The sequence below is a fragment of the Panthera onca genome, chromosome B2, assembly GCF_046562875.1.
Source record: "Panthera onca isolate mPanOnc1 chromosome B2, mPanOnc1 haplotype 2, whole genome shotgun sequence".
NCBI lineage: Eukaryota > Metazoa > Chordata > Mammalia > Carnivora > Felidae > Panthera > Panthera onca.
In genome coordinates, this window is record NC_138343.1 from 51,567,330 (window position 1) to 51,587,467 (window position 20,138).

A 20,138-nucleotide genomic window follows, 5' to 3' on the forward strand; every position below is an offset into this window, starting at 1 on the left:
CAGCTTTCTTTTGACATCCGTTAGCATGATAGATGGCTCTGCATCCCCTTACTTTCAATCTGCAGGTGTCTTTATGTCTAAAATGAGTCTTTTGCAGGCAGCATACAGACAGGTTGTGGTTTTTTTGTTTTTTGTCATTGTTATCGTTTTTGTTTTTTTTTATCCATCCTGATACTCTATGTCTTTTGATTGGAACATTTAGTGCATTTACATTCAGAGTGATTATTCAAAGATATGAATTTAGTGCCATTGTGTCACCTGTAGAGTTGGTTCTCTGGTGCTTTCTAGTCTTCTGGTCTTTGTCTTGTTTTGTTTTTCTCCATTCAAAGAGTTCCCCTTAAAATTTCTTGCAGGGCTAGTTTAGTGGTCATGAACTTCTTTAATTTTTGTTTGGGAAACTCTATCTTTCCTTCTATTCTGAATGACAGCCTTGTTGGATAAAGAATTCTTGGCTGCATATTTTTCTGATTCAGCACATTGAATACATCCTGCCACTCCTTTCTGGCCTGCCAAGTTTCTGTGGATAGGTCTACTGCAAACCTTATCTGTCTTCCCTTGTAGGTTGAGGACTTTTTTCCCTTGCTGCCTTTGTAATTCTTTCCTTGTCTGTGTATTTTGTGGATTTGATTATGATATGCCTTGATGATGGTTAGTTTTTGTTGAATCTAATGGGAGTTCTCTGTGCTCCTTGGATTTTGATGTCTGTACCCTTTTCCTGATTAGGAAAGTTTCCAGCTATAGTTTGCTCATGTAAACCTTTTCCCCCTTTTCCTCTCTCTGTCTTCTCTGGGACTCCTATGATTCAAATGCTATTCATTTTTAATAAGTCACTGTGTTCTCTAAGTCTTGTATATTGATCTTTTTCCTTTGTTTCCCTCTTTTCTGCTTCATTATTTTCCATAATTTCATCTTCTATATCACTGACTAACTGCTCTATTTTGCCATCCTCGCTGTCATGGCATCCATTAGAGATTGAATCTTGGTTACAGCATGTTTAATTTTGGCATGACTAGCTTGTAGTTCTTTTATCTCCAAAGAAAGGGATTCTCTGGTGTCATCTATGCTTTTTTTAACTCCAGCTAGTACTCTTATAATCGTGGTTTTAAATTCCAATTCAGACTTCTTACTTATATCAGTATTGATTAAATACATGGCTGTCATTTCTTCCTGTTCTTTCTTTTTTTTTTTTAATGTTTATTTATTTTTGATAGAGAGATAGAAATGGGGGGATGGGCAGAGAGAGAGGGAGAATTTGAAGCAGGCTCCAGTCTCTGAACAATCAGCATGGAGCCTGGCACAGGGCTCAAACCCACAATCTGCGAGATCATGACCTGAGCTGAAGTTGGATGCTTAACCAACTCAGCCACCCAGATGCCCCCTTCCTGTTCTTTCTTTTGGGGTGAATTCCTCCATCTTTTCACTTTGGAGGAAGAAAAAAAAATAATAAAATTAAAATTTAAAAATTAAAAAAAATCACAAATAAATCAAATAAAGGATGCAAGATCCTAGGTGTGTTTTGGTCTGCTTGTTGAGAGCAACTTGACAGAACAGAGAAAAAAGAGAAAGGAAAAACCTAGTTAAAATTAAAAAAAAAATTAAATACTAAAATAGGATAAAATAAAATAAAGAAAGTAAAATAGAATAAAACAATTAAAAAATAAGAACATAAAGGTCATGAGGCCGGAAGATGGCGGCGTAGGAGGACGCGGGGCTCACAGCGCGTCCTGCCGATCACTTAGATTCCACCTACACCTGCCTAAAGAACCCAGAAAACCGCCAGAGGATTAGCAGAAGGGAGTCTCCGGAGTCAAGCGCAGACGAGAGGCCCACGGAAGAGGGTAGGAAGGGCGGCGAGGCGGTGCGCGCTCCACGGACTGGCGGGAGGGAGCCAGGGCGGAGGGGCGGCTCGCCGGCCAAGCAGAGCCCCCGAGTCTGGCTGGCAAAAGCGGAGGGGCCGGACGGACTGTGTTCCCACAGCAAGCGCGACTTAGCGTCTGGGAGGTCATAAGTTAACAGCTCTGCGCGGAAAGCGGGAAGGCTGGAGGACAAAGGGAGGGAGAGCTGCTGAGCCCCCGGACGGCAGAGCTCAGCTTGGCGGGGAACAAAGGCGCCAGCGCCATCTCCCCCGCCCATCCCCCAGCCAAAATCCCAAAGGGAACCAGTTCCTGCCAGAGAACGTGCTCGCTCCGCGCAAACACCCAACTCTGTGCTTCTGCGGAGCCAAACCTCCGGCAGCGGATCTGACTCCCTCCCGCTGCCACAGGGCTCCTCCTGAAGTGGATCACCTAAGGAGAAGCGAGCTAAGCCTGCCCCTCCAGCCCCCGTGCACCTTGCCTACCCACCCCAGCTAATACGCCAGATCCCCAGCAACACAAGCCTGGCAGTGGGCAAGTAGCCCAGACGGGACACGCCACCCCACAGTGAATCCCGCCCCTAGGAGAGGGGAAGAGAAGGCACACACCAGTCTGACTGTGGCCCCAGCAGTGGGCTGGGGGCAGACATCGGGTCGGACTGCGGCCCCGCCCACTAACTCCAGTTATACACCACAGCACAGGGGAAGTGCACTGCAGGTCCTCACCACGCCAGGGACTCTCCAAAATGACCAAACGGAAGAATTCCCCTCAGAAGAATCTCCAGGAAATAACAACAGCTAATGAACTGATCAAAAAGGATTTAAATAATATAACAGAAAGTGAATTTAGAATAATAGTCATAAAATTAATCGCTGGGCTTGAAAACAGTATACAGGACAGCAGAGAATCTCTTGCCACAAAGATCGAGGGACTAAGGAACAGTCACGAGGAGTTGAAAAACGCTTTAAACGAATTGCAAAACAAAATGGAATCCACGATGGCTCGGCTTGAAGAGGCAGAGGAGAGAATAGGTGAACTAGAAGATAAAGTTATGGAGAAAGAGGAAGCTGAAAGAAAGAGGGATAAAAAAATCCAGGAGTATGAGGGGAAAATTAGAGAACTAAGTGATACACTAAAAAAAAATAATATACGCATAATTGGTATCCCAGAGGAGGAAGAGAGAGGGAAGGGTGCTGAAGGGGTACTTGAACAAATTATAGCTGAGAACTTCCCTGAACTGGGGAAGGAAAAAGGCATTGAAATCCAAGAGGCACAGAGAACTCCCTTCAGACGTAACTTGAATCGATCTTCTGCACGACATATCATAGTGAAACTGGCAAAATACAAGGATAAAGAGAAAATTCTGAAAGCAGCAAGGGATAAACGTGCCCTCACATATAAAGGGAGACCTATAAGACTCGTGACTGATCTCTCCTTTGAAACTTGGCAGGCCAGAAAGGCTTGGCACGATATCTACAGTGTGCTAAACAGAAAAAATATGCAGCCGAGAATCCTTTATCCAGCAAGTCTGTCATTTAGAATAGAAGGAGAGATAAAGGTCTTCCCAAACAAACAAAAACTGAAGGAATTTGTCACCACGAAACCAGCCCTACAAGAGATCCTAAGGGGGATCCTGTGAGACAAAGTACCAGAGACATCACTACAAGCATAAAACATACAGACATCACAATGACTCTAAACCCGTATCTTTCTATAATAACACTGAATGTAAATGGATTAAATGCGCCAACTAAAAGACATAGGGTATCAGAATGGATAAAAAAACAAGACCCATCTATTTGCTGTCTACAAGAGACTCATTTTAGATCTGAGGACACCTTTAGATTGAGAGTGAGGGGATGGAGAACTATTTATCATGCTCCTGGAAGCCAAAAGAAAGCTGGAGTAGCCATACTTATATCAGACAAACTAGACTTTAAATTAAAGGCTGTAACAAGAGATGAAGAAGGGCATTATATAATAATCACAGGGTCTATCCACCAGGAAGAGCTAACTATTATAAATGTCTATGCGCCAAATACCCGAGCCCCCAGATATATAAAACAATTACTCATAAACATAAGCAACCTTATTGATAAGAATGTGGTCATTGCAGGGGACTTTAACACCCCACTTACAGAAATGGATAGATCATCTAGACACACGGTCAATAAAGAAACAAGGGCCCTGAATGATACATTGGATCAGATGGACTTGACAGATATATTTAGAACTCTGCATCCCAAAGCAACAGAATATACTTTCTTCTCGAGTGCACATGGAACATTCTCCAAGATAGATCATATACTGGGTCACAAAACAGCCCTTCATAAGTTTACAAGAATTGAAATTATACCATGCATACTTTCAGACCACAATGCTATGAAGCTTGAAATCAACCACAGGAAAAAGTCTGGAAAACCCCCAAAAGCATGGAGGTTAAAGAACACCCTACTAACGAATGAGTGGGTCAACCAGGCAATTAGAGAAGAAATTAAAACATATATGGAAACAAACGAAAATGAAAATACAACAATCCAAACGCTCTGGGATGCAGCGAAGGCAGTCCTGAGAGGAAAATACATTGCAATCCAGGCCTATCTCAAGAAACAAGAAAAATCCCAAATACAAAATCTAACAGCACACCTAAAGGAAATAGAAGCAGAACAGCAAAGGCAGCCTAAACCCAGCAGAAGAAGAGAAATAATAAAGATCAGAGCAGAAATAAACAATATAGAATCTAAAAAAACTGTAGAGCAGATCAACGAAACCAAGAGTTGGTTTTTTGAAAAAATAAACAAAATTGACAAACCTCTAGCCAGGCTTCTCAAAAAGAAAAGGGAGATGACCCAAATAGATAAAATCATGAATGAAAATGGAATGATTACAACCAATCCCTCAGAGATACAAACAATTATCAGGGAATACTATGAAAAATTATATGCCAGCAAATTGGACAACCTGGAAGAAATGGACAAATTTCTAAACACCCACACTCTTCCAAAACTCAATCAGGAGGAAATAGAAAGCTTGAACAGACCCATAACCAGCGAAGAAATTGAATCGGTTATCAAAAATCTCCCAACAAATAAGAGTCCAGGACCAGATGGCTTCCCAGGGGAGTTCTACCAGACATTTAAAGCAGAGATAATACCTATCCTTCTCAAGCTATTCCAAGAAATAGAAAGGGAAGGAAAACTTCCAGACTCATTCTATGAAGCCAGTATTACTTTGATTCCTAAACCAGACAGAGACCCAGTAAAAAAAGAGAACTACAGGCCAATATCCCTGATGAATATGGATGCAAAAATTCTTAATAAGATACTAGCAAATCGAATTCAACAGCATATAAAAAGAATTATTCACCATGATCAAGTGGGATTCATTCCTGGGATGCAGGGCTGGTTCAACATTCGCAAATCGATCAACGTGATACATCACATTAACAAAAAAAAAGAGAAGAACCATATGATCCTGTCAATCGATGCAGAAAAGGCCTTTGACAAAATCCAGCACCCTTTCTTAATAAAAACCCTTGAGAAAGTCGGGATAGAAGGAACATACTTAAAGATCATAAAGGCCATTTATGAAAAGCCCACAGCTAACATCATCCTCAACGGGGAAAAACTGAGAGCTTTTTCCCTGAGATCAGGAACACGACAGGGATGCCCACTGTCACCGCTGCTGTTTAATATAGTGCTGGAAGTTCTAGCATCAGCAATCAGACAACAAAAGGAAATCAAAGGCATCAAAATTGGCAAAGATGAAGTCAAGCTTTCGCTTTTTGCAGATGACATGATATTATACATGGAAAATCCGATAGACTCCACCAAAAGTCTGCTAGAACTGATACATGAATTCAGCAAAGTTGCAGGATACAAAATCAACGTGCAGAAATCAGTTGCATTCTTATACACTAACAATGAAGCAACAGAAAGACAAATGAAGAAACTGATCCCATTCACAATTGCACCAAGAAGCATAAAATACCTAGGAATAAATCTAACCAAACATGTAAAAGATCTGTATGCTGAAAACTATAGAAAGCTTATGCAGGTAATTGAAGAAGATATAAAGAGATGGAAAGACATTCCCTGCTCATGGATTGGAAGAATAAATATTGTCAAAATGTCAATACTACCCAAAGCTATCTACACATTCAATGCAATCCCAATCAAAATTGCACCAGCATTCTTCTCGAAACGAGAACAAGCAATCCTAAAATTCATATGGAACCACAAAAGGCCCCGAATAGCCAAAGTCATTTTGAAGAAGAAGACCAAAGCAGGAGGCATCACAATCCCAGACTTTAGCCTCTACTACAAAGCTGTCATCATCAAGACAGCATGGTATTGGCATAAAAACAGACACATAGACCAATGGAATAGAATAGAAACCCCAGAACTAGACCCACAAACGTATGGCCAACTCATCTTTGACAAAGCAGGAAAGAACATCCAATGGAAAAAAGACAGTCTCTTTAACAAATGGTGCTGGGAGAACTGGACAGCAACATGCAGAAGGTTGAAACTAGACCACTTTCTCACACCATTCACAAAAATAAACTCAAAATGGATAAAGGACCTGAATGTGAGACAGGAAACCATCAAAACCTTAGAGGAGAAAGCAGGAAAAGACCTCTCTGACCTCAGCCGTAGCAATCTCTTACTCGGCACATCCCCAAAGGCAAGGGAATTAAAAGCAAAAGTGAATTACTGGGACCTTATGAAGATAAAAAGCTTCTGCACAGCAAAGGAAACAACCAACAAAACTAAAAGGCAACCAACGGAATGGGAAAAGATATTTGCAAATGACACATCGGACAAAGGGCTAGTATCCAAAATCTATAAAGAGCTCATCAAACTCCACACCCGAAAAACAAATAACCCAGTGAAGAAATGGGCAGAAAACATGAATAGACACTTCTCTAAAGAAGACATCCGGATGGCCAACAGGCACATGAAAAGATGTTCAACGTCGCTCCTTATCAGGGAAATACAAATCAAAACCACACTCAGATACCACCTCACGCCAGTCAGAGTGGCCAAAATGAAGAAATCAGGAGACTATAGATGCTGGAGAGGATGTGGAGAAACGGGAACCCTCTTGCACTGTTGGTGGGAATGCAAATTGGTGCAGCCGCTCTGGAAAGCAGTGTGGAGGTTCCTCAGAAAATTAAAAATAGACCTACCCTATGACCCAGCAATAGCACTGCTAGGAATTTATCCAAGGGATACAGGAGTACTGATGCATAGGGGCACCTGTACCCCAATGTTTATAGCGGCACTCTCAACAATAGCCAAATTATGGAAAGAGCCTAAATGTCCATCAACTGATGAATGGATAAAGAAATTGTGGTTTATATACACAATGGAATACTACGTGGCAATGAGAAAAAATGAAATATGGCCTTTTGTAGCAACATGGATGGAACTGGAGAGTGTGATGCTAAGTGAAATAAGCCATACAGAGAAAGACAGATACCATATGGTTTCACTCTTATGTGGATCCTGAGAAACATAACAGAAACCCATGGGGGAGGGGAAGGAAAAAAAAAAAAAAAAAAAAAAAAAGAGGTTAGAGTGGGAGAGAGCCAAAGCATTAGAGACTGTTAAAAACTGAGAACAAACTGAGGGTTGATGGGGGGTGGGAGGGAGGGCAGGGTGGGTGATGGGTATTGAGGAGGGCACGTTTTGGGATGAGCACTGGGTGTTGTATGGAAACCAATTTGACAGTAAATTTCATATATTAAAAAATAAAAAAAAGAAAAAAAAAAGAAAAAAAAAAAAAAAAGAAAAATAAGAACATAAAAATAATTTTTTTTCTTTTGGTATCCAAGAAAGGGAAAGAAAAGAAAGAAAAAAGAAAACAACCTGAGCAAAAACAGAAGTGAAGAAAACGAATAAATAAAGGAGCCAGCAGACAGAATGAAAACTGAATGCAGTTACATCATTTCCCCTAGAAATGAAACTTTGAAGCACACTATAGTCTGTAGACTAATCAGCAGGTGGAAGGGATTTGTCCTGGTCTTTTGGGGGATGTACCACAGATGGGCAGGGCTTGGTGTAACAGCTCCCTTTTCCACTTAATGACACTGCATAGCTTATTGGGGTCAATCCCTGTGTGTATTCACACGCTAGAGGTGAAAATGGCTTCACCCAGTTCCTTACTCTTGGTGCAGGAATGCCACACCTTCACTGACCTGCGATCAGGCACCCCTCCTTTGTCTCAGGCCTCCGTCTATCCCACTTCTCCCCTATCCATGTCCAAGCTGTCTGCCTGCACCTCTCTCCAGAGTTTTATCTTAGATGGCGTGTCAAAACTCCACACTTTAGAGACCCCTGTGGTTTGGATGCATGCAAATTCTCTGGGGAAAGTTCTCACTGAGCAGTGGCTGGTGTTGGCTTGTCTCAGAAAATGTTTGCACGATGGCACAGCAGCAGAGGTTTATGGTAAATCACCCCACACAGCCCTCTGTGGTTTGGTTTTGGTGCCCTCTGGCATCTTTGTTCCAGTGTCAGTAAATATGGCTTCTCTCCAGGGTCCACTGGGAATTTTGCTAGTGGGAAGGCCGTATGGCCTCTACTAAATGCACTCCAAGCAGGGAAACCGCTTCTTGCTGTGTGGCACATGGACCCCTCAGTCCCTGCTGCCTGCTACTGGGGATTAGCCCTGCTTCCTCACCAGAGCATCACCAGGCACTGAAATCTGAACCTTCAGACTCTGGACTCCACTGTTTATAGAATCCTGGTGCTATTGAAACTCTCTTCTTTCTCCCAAAGGTTTTGGGGAACAAGTTTCTTGTTCAGTCCACTGAGAGTGTTTTTACTCTTTCTCTCTTTCTCACCAGATACTTTTGGTGGGAGTGCTTTTCTTGCATGATCCTGTTGTGCTTTATTCTCTCCCTTTCTCTTTCTCTCTCTCTGTCCTCTCTCCATGAAAAGGGCTCCCTACCCTTCACAGGTCTTCCTCCTTCACCTCTCCACAACCATGTACCTGCCAAGCTCTGGCTCAAGTTATGCAGATTGTTGCATTAATCCTTAGATCTATTTCCAGGGTGGTCAAAATGGTTTGATGTTCATCTAGCTGTGTTTCAGGGATGAGACAAGCTCGGGACCCCTATACTACTCCACTATCTTAACCCCCGACCAGTATTTTTAAAGCAATAAATTGTAAAAGCAATAAAAGCAGACTGGTGTTTATAATTTAACTTAATGTGCCTAAAGAGGAAAATAATTTTTTAAGAGATGAAATCCACCAGTTAGATCTATATCTCCTCATTATTATGAGGTATTTATTGAATACCTCCTGTGTGCAAAGAATTCTGGTAGGCTTTGGAATATGGAAGTCAAATTCTAAATAATTCAACCAGGCTGAAATGTGTTCAATGTAATGGTTGTATATTGCCTTAACAGAGTAGAGGCGAAATGTCCTAGCTATGTTATTAAATTGTAATTCTGAAGTGGTAAAGTAACAACTCACACTGCACCTATTTTTCTGAAAACTTGAGACAACTTAGTATTATAAATGTTTAAGAGCTCATTGATGAGCCAATGATAATAAAATTAGGAAGTATTAGTAATTAATAAGATAGGTATATTTCCATTTTAGTTAGAAAGACTCTTGGAGACTGAAGCTCTATCTCTGGAACTCTCTATTCAGAGCATAAATTGATTGAGCTTCAACTCTAGGTTTCTGCAGTGTGGTCAGTCTAATGGTATAAGGATCTAACATCACCTGGATTTCCATGATACTTCTCTTAAAGGTATCATGCAGACACTCTACTGTGATCTGCTTGGCATTTTCTGTACTTTTCTTCCATCATCTAAATAATATTTTTAGTAATGGAACTCAAGATTTAATAACTTTCTTATCAGGTGATAGTAGTTTCTTTAAATCAAAACTGAACTCTCTAATCAAAATTCAAGTTTATAAATATTTTGGATGGATACCTTTTTAGGCAGACATGTAAATTCCAAATCTTTCTTTAGTCTTTGAAGCAATTATATACTTGTCAGAAGTAATTTTGTTTGCAAGATATTGGATCAGTAACCTGACTTGCTGAATGCAATGCACAATTATAAAACTTTTAAATAGGTAAAATTTTAGCTTTTATAAACATTTTATTTCTCTTTCAAAATATCAATATATTTCTGATAAAGTAAGGAAATGATAAATGGAGCTTAGTTCTAAATTCCAAAACCTGAATCTAGTTTCAGGGATATTTCTTATTTAATTTTAGCATGTCATTTAACTTTTGGAAGTTTGTCTCTTAATTGATAAAATAGAATAAAAATTATTCGCCATGGTTATACAACTTAGAGCTATTGCGAAGATAAAATATTGATTGTTAGAACACTTTGAAAACTTTAAAGCACTATCAAAAATGTGTGTGAATGTGTGTGTATGCTTAAGTGATAAAAATTAATAAATCCTTATTTGGTTTGAGTCATTATTTTTCAAGTGAAGGTTATCACTCTTTAGAAAGTTTGGGGAAAAAAACAGGGTATTGTGTTTGAGATTTTCTTTGAGTGACTTGAACAGAGCAAGGTATAACATTTAATTTACATTCTTGGAAAGACAGCAGCTGAAATCGACTCTGTCAGGACTCGAACATGGGCTCTGAAGAAACAATGGTATTGTACATTTGGCATTCCACACTTTCTGAAACCTTTCAATCTTCAAGGATTTTATAAATGTCAACCAATTCATCCCAGTTTTGCTTCTTAATGTCTTGTGTAAAATTGGTGTGCCTTAGGGCTCCAAGTACATTGCCACATATGCATTGTTTCAAAATTAATTTCATACAGAGTCACACTCTCCAACATAAAAGAGACCTAAAGGTAAATGTTATTTATGAAGTCAAATTTAAATAACACCATGCATCTTTCATATGAGTGACTCAAACTCTGATTCAAGAAGAAGAAACATTGGCCAAAATTATTGCTCTGCATGGTAACCCAGAAAAATTCTACATCTTGTTCTTATGATTTTGCACTATGTTCGGATTCCCTGCATTGAATTATTTTTTAAACATATATGAAATAGAAATGCCACATTACTAATGCTTTTCAGGGGTGTCATTCAGAAAACACGAATGTACAAAATTAAAAAAAATAATGATAAATGTTATAAAAGTTCATGTCATTTTCTTAAAATGATTATTGGGATACATTTGAAGAAATCTGACACGTCTGCTTCTCTTCCTTAGGCTTCTTTACCTGCAACAACTGACCTTCCGGAGTTTTTTATTGCTTCTTATAAATGGCCTGGATGGACTCATGGCCCATTGGATCAAAAAAATTGTGCTGCATCATGGGCATTTTCTACTGCAAGTAATAAAGTCATTTTGATTACTTCATTCTAATTCTCCCTTTGATTCAAGATTCTGGGACAGTAGTTAAAAGATTTTTAAATTTAGAATATTTAAATGTTAACATTTGGTCAATTTAAATAAAGTTTTATTCTGACCAGAGAAAGCAACCTGAAGATTATATAAATATCCATTTTCACTCTGAAAATTGGTCTTGATTTTTAGGGTATAATTTTAAATGGAGAATAAATCAAACGAACAACAAAGAAAAGTTTCCAAAATTTGTTTGTCCTTTGAGAGTTAAATCCACATGATAAGAGTAGAAGATACCTCTTAATTCATAGTGTTATGGGTAATATTAATATGAACTTGCACATACCTACGTAATTCTCCTATTCTTTTCTCTTTATACAATTTGCAATAATATGCTTAATTATTAAACTACTTTGATGTAAGGAAACACTTCAGAACAAAATAATAATGGATTAAATAGGTTTTATCTCATTTGAGATAAAAGCAAATTTGTAACTTCTGACTCTAAATTGATGAGTAGTTTCCAAATTAATATTGCTGTTACTTCAAAAGTGTAAGGAATACTTCTTTTATAGCTACTTTCATATAAGTTCACAAGTCCAGTAAATCAATACTCAGGTTAATTTCAAGATTTAGTCTCTAAATTATCCTCAAAGGAGTGTTGGTTAGATTCCAGCAAATAACATAAGCCTAACATGATGTTGGTTGGCTACTATCAAAGATCTTTATAAAACTATGTTCTAGGCTTTGAAGATGATTCCAAGAATTGTAAAAGCATTGTAAAATAAGAGCATAGGCTCTTAGAGAAGTCAGCTCTGAAGGGTCATACTCCTTGGGACAGAAAAGTACTGATAAATTGGTCCACATATCACTGCTTCATAGTATCAGCTAATTTGTTTTAGAAATGATGCCTTTCGCCAGGCTTACCTCTGGAATGGCTCCATCTGTTAAGTCTATGCTACTTCCTACTCTAGAACAAATGCTCCCTGGATTTCTGATATTTGTCCTTGCTTGTTAGGGATACGCATGGAGGACCTATTTGAGACTTGTTTCACATGGGTGGAAAAATATTTAATAATATAAATATTTTATCATTTTATGTTCATGTGGTTCATGTATTACACCTCTTAGGTGATGTGTAAGAATTTTGCTTTAAATTTAAGTTAGACTGGAATTTCTGAAGATGTCTTAGAAAAGATATTGGTGGTTAGATAGTGACAGCAACTTGCTAGGCTGATTTGAATGGTGTATTTTGGTGTCCCCTAGTCACAGCCCCAGAGATGGGCTCAGGCCAGGGCTAACTCTGGATTTGTCCCCCTTCCTAATATACCAAAATACCAGGAAGAGGGTTTTCAACACTTTTGTGGTTTCAGATGCAATGGTTTTATATCCTGTGTATTCAGTATGACAAATCAGGCACATATTATTTGTTTATTTATTGTTTTGAGTGTGTTAAGCATAGCAAAGAGTAAACTAGGTTCTCTTAAAGATCTAGAAAATTATGACAGAAAATATAGTTACAATAAAAACGTGTTTTTGCAAAGAATCTAAAAACTATAAAATGGAATAAATAAGATATTTAAAAATAAACACATATGAAACAATAGTTATGCAACCAACAAAATTCAAGCAAGATTCAGAAGCTGAAGTGGTGAAGGAGTTTGGAATGGCAGGGGTGATACCTGTCACAGAGCAAATGTAGAGAGAGAGTAAAATAAGCAGGTCAAATGATAGGGTGTCTCACGGGTAAAGGCCAATAAAAGTTTTCACAAGGAGGTGGAAAACAATTTGCTGAACTGAGCCATTCTTAAGTCTGACTTATTTTAACTATTTCAAGTTAATTTGTACTAAACATTCACTGAGGTTCAGAAATGTCTGTATAAGAGGAACATACTGTGTCCAATTGGAATTCAAAATATTTATCCTTGAGTTGAAGTCTACAGATTCATAGGGCTAGAAGGAATCTTAGAGGTCACATTTTCAAGCCTCTGGTTTTATAAAATAGGCACAAATAGATAAAATGACCTACCCAATCTCAGAAATGACCCTGGAAGCCAGGTTACTGACTCCTTGACTACTGTTGTCAAAGTGTTCTTTGAACTGGAGAATAGTTACACTAATATTTTCAAGTTTACATTTGATTCTGAGCCCTGTACTGAAAGTCAAAGCATCAGAAAATTTCTATTTTCTTCAATGAAATAGGGAATTATTTCCTTGAGAATAGCAGAGGTGATAGTAGAATGTCATTTTCTCTTATGAAATTTATCCCAACACAGTAAGAGATGGGAATCGAGAAGGAAGTAGGAGGTTATAGATTGGACAGATATTGAGCATTTAAAATGTGCCAGCAATTGCATTACAGAATTATACATATGCTATAGTTACATAAAAACCACGTACATACAGAAATACATATGTAAGTGAATTATTTAAAAATGAATTATTTTAGGATAATTCTAAATTAGCACCTTGAGAAATTCCATTATATGGACAAGTTTGATGAGCAAAAGCTATAACATCTCCTGAAAACATTGGATGGATAGAAGAAAGCCTATGGCATTGTTGCCTTTAAATAAAAGTAAGTTTAAATATCAAGAACAAACTATACCAGCCATCCAAGAACAACAAAAATTTGTACCAAAATGGCACCCATCCCAATTTTCTCATGATCTTGTCATTCTTATTAGTTTATCGAGGTAACATAATTGAAATGATAATGGATTATCATTTTATCCAATGGTGGATTAATTTCCCTAGCCTATTATTCTATGAGGGTATCATTATGATTTTTGTTCATCACTGTAATTTCTAGTACTTAGTTCAGTGCCTATCACTTAGCAGGCAGCCAGTAATATGTTGGGAAAAGGAATGAACTGATTAGCCACAACCATGCTAGAGAATTTTATATTGATATAAATTTATACCATGTATAAATAAGGTGAATTATGCTCTGTAGTTTTTAGATATTGTATAAGATTTATATAAGTATGGATTAGTTTATGAATGGTTTCCCAAGTGGTTAACATAGACACCAGTTTAAAAACCAAGGATTCAATTCATTCCAATATATCATATTAATATGGATGAATTTCCAGTTAATATTTCTATAAGTTTTTCTGATTTCCTCAGTTTAGTTTCACTCATTTCAAAAGTTATATATTTATCCATGACTGTACATGAGGTACAGGAGATAGAAATGTAACTGAGATGTGATTCTTGCCCTCAAGGAGTTATACTTGAAAGATTCCTTAATGAAAAATTCATAAGTATATAGAACATGAAAGGAACAACGAACTAGAAAAGAACAAGGAACTAGAAAAGTCTTTGAATTTGATAAGACGATTGAGCAATACCACAACTGGATAAAAATTATGACCAAAATTATGACCCTGTTGACTTTGCTGGTATGCATGATATATTAAGGACATTGGCCTTAATTTTAAATTATGTGAAGCTCTGGTGACTAGGATTAAAAAAAAAGGCTATGTAACTTATTAAAAATGTCATATGCCCTTTGAATATTAATCACTATTCTGTTTGAAACAGGTGTGGCAGCTGACCGAATAGCAATTCAGTCCAAAGGTCGATACACAGCTAATCTATCCCCTCAGAATTTGATCTCTTGCTGTCCCAAGAACCGTCACGGATGCAATAGTGGAAGCATCGATAGGGCTTGGTGGTTCCTGAGAAAACGTGGGTAAATAGCTGCCCAACATATGTTTGTAGTATTCTTCTGAGTTCTGTTTGGAGTTAAAAGAAGGAAACAAATGAATGTTAAGATTTTACCAAAAAACATATGTGCTACAGCTATATAAATGCCTGTATTACATTTAAATATACACTGTATTTGGTGTCTACTAAGATTATAAGCTATTGGAAGCCATTACGTGAAGAATGTATATATTTCCTGGCCAAATGAATAGAAGGATTCAAGGAAGCATTGTCTCCTGGTTGCTCTGAGCCAAATGGCTTTACTGAGTCCCCATGGGAATAGAGTAGTTGATATTGCTCATACCTCTGCCGAGTCTTCATTTACCCAGGTAGATGGATAATGCCAGGGAAAAATTAGATTAAGAACGAAATGAATAAAATTAGTAATTTATCGTTGGGTTACCATCCCATTTAATGAGGAAAGGCAGGTTGTTTTTTATGTATCTCATGTAATCTGATACCTGCTGCACAAGGGCTAATCTACTTAAAACCCAAGTTATCAAGGTAAGGACACTGCAGCTGATAACGAGTAGTGTACATATGTATTGCTCACCTGTATTTGTATCATCCACTGAGTGCTCTCGGTTTGCTCTAGACCAGTCAGGTAGTATGAAAGTGTGGGTGTCAGATATTGATGGGTGGCAATAAATTTCTTTAAAAATTTTTCATGCATGTTGCTTAATAAGGTGGTGCTTCGAATGGACAACTTGGACTGATACCTTTTGGTACAGTGGTGCTTGATTGGCTTCTGTTTTACACTGTGGCAAAAATTAACACCCTTTAGAAGCTTCCAAACATAAATGAACTTTGAGACCAAACTAAATCTTACTGTATTGGTCTGCTTAGGTTACCATAACAAAATACCATAGACTGGGAAGCTTGAACAACAACCATTTATTTCTCACAGTTCTGGAGGCTGAGAAGTCCAAGATCAAGATATTAACTTATCTAGTCGTGGTGAGAAAACCTCTTCCTAACTTGCCTTTTTGCGTCTTCAAATGGCAGAAAGAGAGCACCAATATCTCTTCCTCTTCTTATAAGGGCACTAAATCCAGTGTCAGGGCACCACCTCATTGCTTCATTTAAAGCTAGTTATCTCCCAAAGGCCCCCTCCAAATACCGTCACCTTAGAATTAGGGCTTTAACACATGAATTGGGGGTGACACAATTCAATCCATGGCACTTATTATCCCAAAGTAATACATATTATGCAAGAATTTTTTAAGCGTTCTTTAACAGCTTTACTTTCATCATGTTCCTTGCTCACATTCTCTTACTCTGTTGAACACTACTGAATTTTTTTGAAGCAATCATATTTGATACTTCTATGGCTAATTCAAGCTAAATATGTATAAAAGCAATTTTATTATTTTCCTTATGATCTTCTTCTATATTCAATAAATTACATAGCTTTGGTATCAAATAATTTTTGCTTTTTACTATGTTCAATTTCAAAATCAGAAATAAAAATTATTTTCTTTATCTTTTGTACAATGTATGCATCTGATAACTTTCTACTTAGTATATAGTATTTCTCCCAAAATGAACCACATAAACATAATTTAGATCTTATGAGAAGGTGTTTATAACTTCATAAAAATGTAAAAGCAAAAACAGAAATAAAACAGCTTTAACTCTGAAACTTACATAATTCATCAAAATACCCCATCTCAACATAATAAAATCCTTGGTTTTTTTCATATTAAGTTTGGCTCTTCTACATTATAACTAAATATTCAGAATGAAGAAGCCTTTCCTGTATGAATATTACCATAGATTTTATTGACAGTCACTTTTCATTTTCAGGAAATTCTATACCATAGATAAATTATTTATTAAAGTAGGTTGAAACAAGACTTTTAAAATTGTAATGAAGAAAAATGAGGGAGCAGGGAAGAGTGTAATATATTGAACTGGTGTATTAGATTTAATCAACCCATTGAAAGTTACACATGTAACTTAGGAAACTTCTGGAAAATTTATAAATATTTAATTAAGTAAACTTGTGCATAGATTCGATATTAGGGCATTTTCCTAAGTACTACTTTCACTTCTTTGCTTATTCCTCATAGACTGGTATCCCATGCATGCTATCCACTTTTCAAGAACCAAAATGCTACCAATCATGGTTGTGCCATGGCGAGTAGGTCTGATGGGCGGGGAAAACGGCATGCCACAAAGCCATGTCCCAACAACATTGAGAAATCAAACAGGATCTACCAATGTTCTCCCCCATACAGAGTCTCTTCCAATGTAAGTCTAAATGGCAAGAATTAACAATGGTTAACTTTCTCAAAAATATATAGCTCTGCTGTTATTAAAACTATTTAAAAACTATTATATTCTAAAATGATGCTATGTTTCGAGGGATAATTTTTTATATTCTTAAAGTGTCCATTAAAGACTCTCAGATTTCTGATCTTTGTAATATTAGCAGCATGAATGATTATATGATATATATTTCCATACTTGACAAATAAGAGCTAAATCATACCTTTTTTTCAGTGACTTTTTTGTGGCAGTAGCTCATTGTATCAATCCTTTGCCTTACTCCACAAAATGATTGAAGTAGGTACAGCCAAAATGGGAACATGACTCCCTTAGATTCTAGTTTTTCATGTTGAAAGCCTGGACAAATTTAACTCCATCATATCAGTCTTACCCAGACTTGCTCACTTTCAGAATATCTGAACCTTCAGTGGCTTCTAGTTACTTGCAGAATAAGTTTGGTATTCTTTTTTTTTTTTTTTTAAGACAAAGTTTATTTATTTATTTATTTTGAGAGAGAGAGAGAAAGTGAGAGTGGGAGAGGTGCCGAGAGAGAATCCCAAGCAGGCTCCTGCACCATCAGCGCAGAGCCTGACGAGGGGCTAGATATCATGAACCGTCAGATATGACCTGAGATGAAATCAAGAGTCGGATCCTTACCTGTCTGAGCCATTCAGGCGACCCTACGGTTCGGTATTCTTATAATGGCATATAGGTCTTCCATGATTCGGTTCTGACCGAATCCTTTACACACTCTGTCCTGCCAGCATCTACCCCTACACCTGCTCCTAATGCTCTTGATAAATAGGATTACTGTCCACTCCATAAATACATCATGCTCTCTCATGCTTCCTTCTTAGCCACACGATCATACCTCCCAAGTGGGTATTCCACGTGTTTCCATCTGGTAAAAGCCCACACATGTGTCAAGACCCCGGTCAAAACTTCATCTTCTCTGTGAACTTTTCTTAACTCCTACATAACATTAATTTCCCTTTTCATTTGCACCCCTAGGAACTTTGTGCTTATCTCTGTAATGTAACTTATTATATCATAATGCAATTAGTTGTGCTATTCTCCATCTACTCCACCAAAATGTAAATCCCTTGAGGACAAGTAAAGGGTCAATATTTGTTTCTGTTCCAGTTTTTGGTATATACTCTGTGACCAATGTGCATATATGAATGAATTAAAGAGTAAATGAATGACCTGCGTTCTTACTAGGTGCTGCATTACACAGCACTTAGTAACAACGTAGAAATATTTATATACTAACCTACACTGAGGTACCTCACTAAACAATCACCTGAGGTTGTTCCTGTGATCAAAATAATGGATAAACTGATAAAACATGGTTTTAATTAATTATTTCTTATTTGTGACCACAAAAGTTATTATTTCAAATAACAATTAAAAATTAGTATTGGTGAAAATATTATTGGTAAAAGTCAGTAAAACACATGGGTGCATCTTGTCTTTAGCAATTTGATCAAAGTGGTATTTCACATGTGAGTATTTCAAGCCATGATTAAGAGTAAATTATAAGTGGTTAAGGCACACTGGATTGTAGAATTCTTAAATTGATTACATAATATCTAACATTATACACCAAATAGTAGGTTTAGTATGCTCTGATAACAATAATGATGTTCAATGATGTTTCTCCTTCTAGGAAACTGAGATAATGAAAGAAATCATGCAAAATGGACCAGTTCAAGGTAAGCTTGGATGAGATATGGTTGTGTCTTATTTCTTTCTTTAATAAACAGCATTACATTTTATTTCATGCAAAAGGAGCTAAATAAAAGAAATTTTTTACTTTTAGAGTGTTCATAAAGTTTCAACAGTTCTGAGATCAGTGCAATTATAGGATATATGCTCACCAAATGACTTCATTATTTGCCATTTCATTTTAAGAAGATAGACACATTCATAAATTGAATTTCTAAATACTAGTGGCACATTTGATGAAAGTCTGCTAAGTCTTTCCAAAAGGGATCATGGACCAAACAGGCAAACAGGCAGTCAAACATGAAATGCTTAGTGGCAGAGCTCACTTAATTATTCAGTCATATTTAAGTATTAACAATTAGAAATTTTCCCATCTTCATGTTAAAGGGGTTAGGTAATGGATTGGAAAAAAAAATTAAGAATTAGCAGTAGAAAAAAATATAAATACTTTCCTTTTTCTATAAAGTCAAAAGAAATCAAAGAAACCAGTGTGCTTTTGTGTTTTATAACATGCCTTCTGTTTTGATCAATTTTGTAAATGTGTTAGGGATAGTAAATTAACAGTAAATAAGAAAATAATACCCTGACTTTATATTGACTTTGATTTTTAAGATATCATCTCCGAGACATAGTTCCTCTGCTTATCTATTTCATTTTGCATCACTGCAATGGATGAAGATAAGTTTATAGAGCATGTTCCCTGTGCTAAACATTGCCTGGAAAAGCATGGAAGGACAAACCTAGCGAGGCCTAAAATGGAATTTCAGGTTGTGAACACTTGAAGGGCCCAAAATGTATTATCAGTGCAGTGGAATGAATCAAATAAATTTAAATTAACCAAAGTTAAATTAAAACATTTGATATATACTTAAGGAATTATTGGCCAGCACCTGCTTTTGTTTTCCTGAATGCTGACCTAATTAGTATTGGTTCAACATCTAGCAGGAACCATGGGTTTCAAAGTTATTTTGGAAGAATTATTACTGATCATTATCACCACTTAACATTTATTGGGAAGCCAGAGCTTCCACTAAACATGTCCTGAATTTAAGTCGAAAAATCCTGAGACCTTACACAAAACGTGAAACGAATGAAGAGAATTGTTTTTCCTTGTAATTATGTAACTTTTATTGACTGTTATAAGAGTGGGAGATTCATGTATGATTTACATGCATGCTTCATTAAGGTGAGTTCTTGTGACAAATTTAAAAGGAGCACAGGCATTAGAA

At 37.2% G+C, this 20,138-nt stretch overlaps 1 protein-coding gene across 1 annotated transcript in view; it reads left to right on the forward strand.

Moving 5' to 3' along the window:
• Nucleotides 1–20,138, forward strand: part of TINAG (tubulointerstitial nephritis antigen) — a 92,478-nt gene that overhangs the window by 25,950 nt on the left and 46,390 nt on the right. The window contains exons 5-8 of the mRNA XM_078447021.2: nucleotides 11,065–11,188; nucleotides 14,746–14,896; nucleotides 16,983–17,163; nucleotides 18,851–18,896. Of these exons, the coding sequence (XP_078303147.1) occupies nucleotides 11,065–11,188; nucleotides 14,746–14,896; nucleotides 16,983–17,163; nucleotides 18,851–18,896 (502 nt within the window). The remainder of the gene's footprint in view (nucleotides 1–11,064; nucleotides 11,189–14,745; nucleotides 14,897–16,982; nucleotides 17,164–18,850; nucleotides 18,897–20,138) is intronic.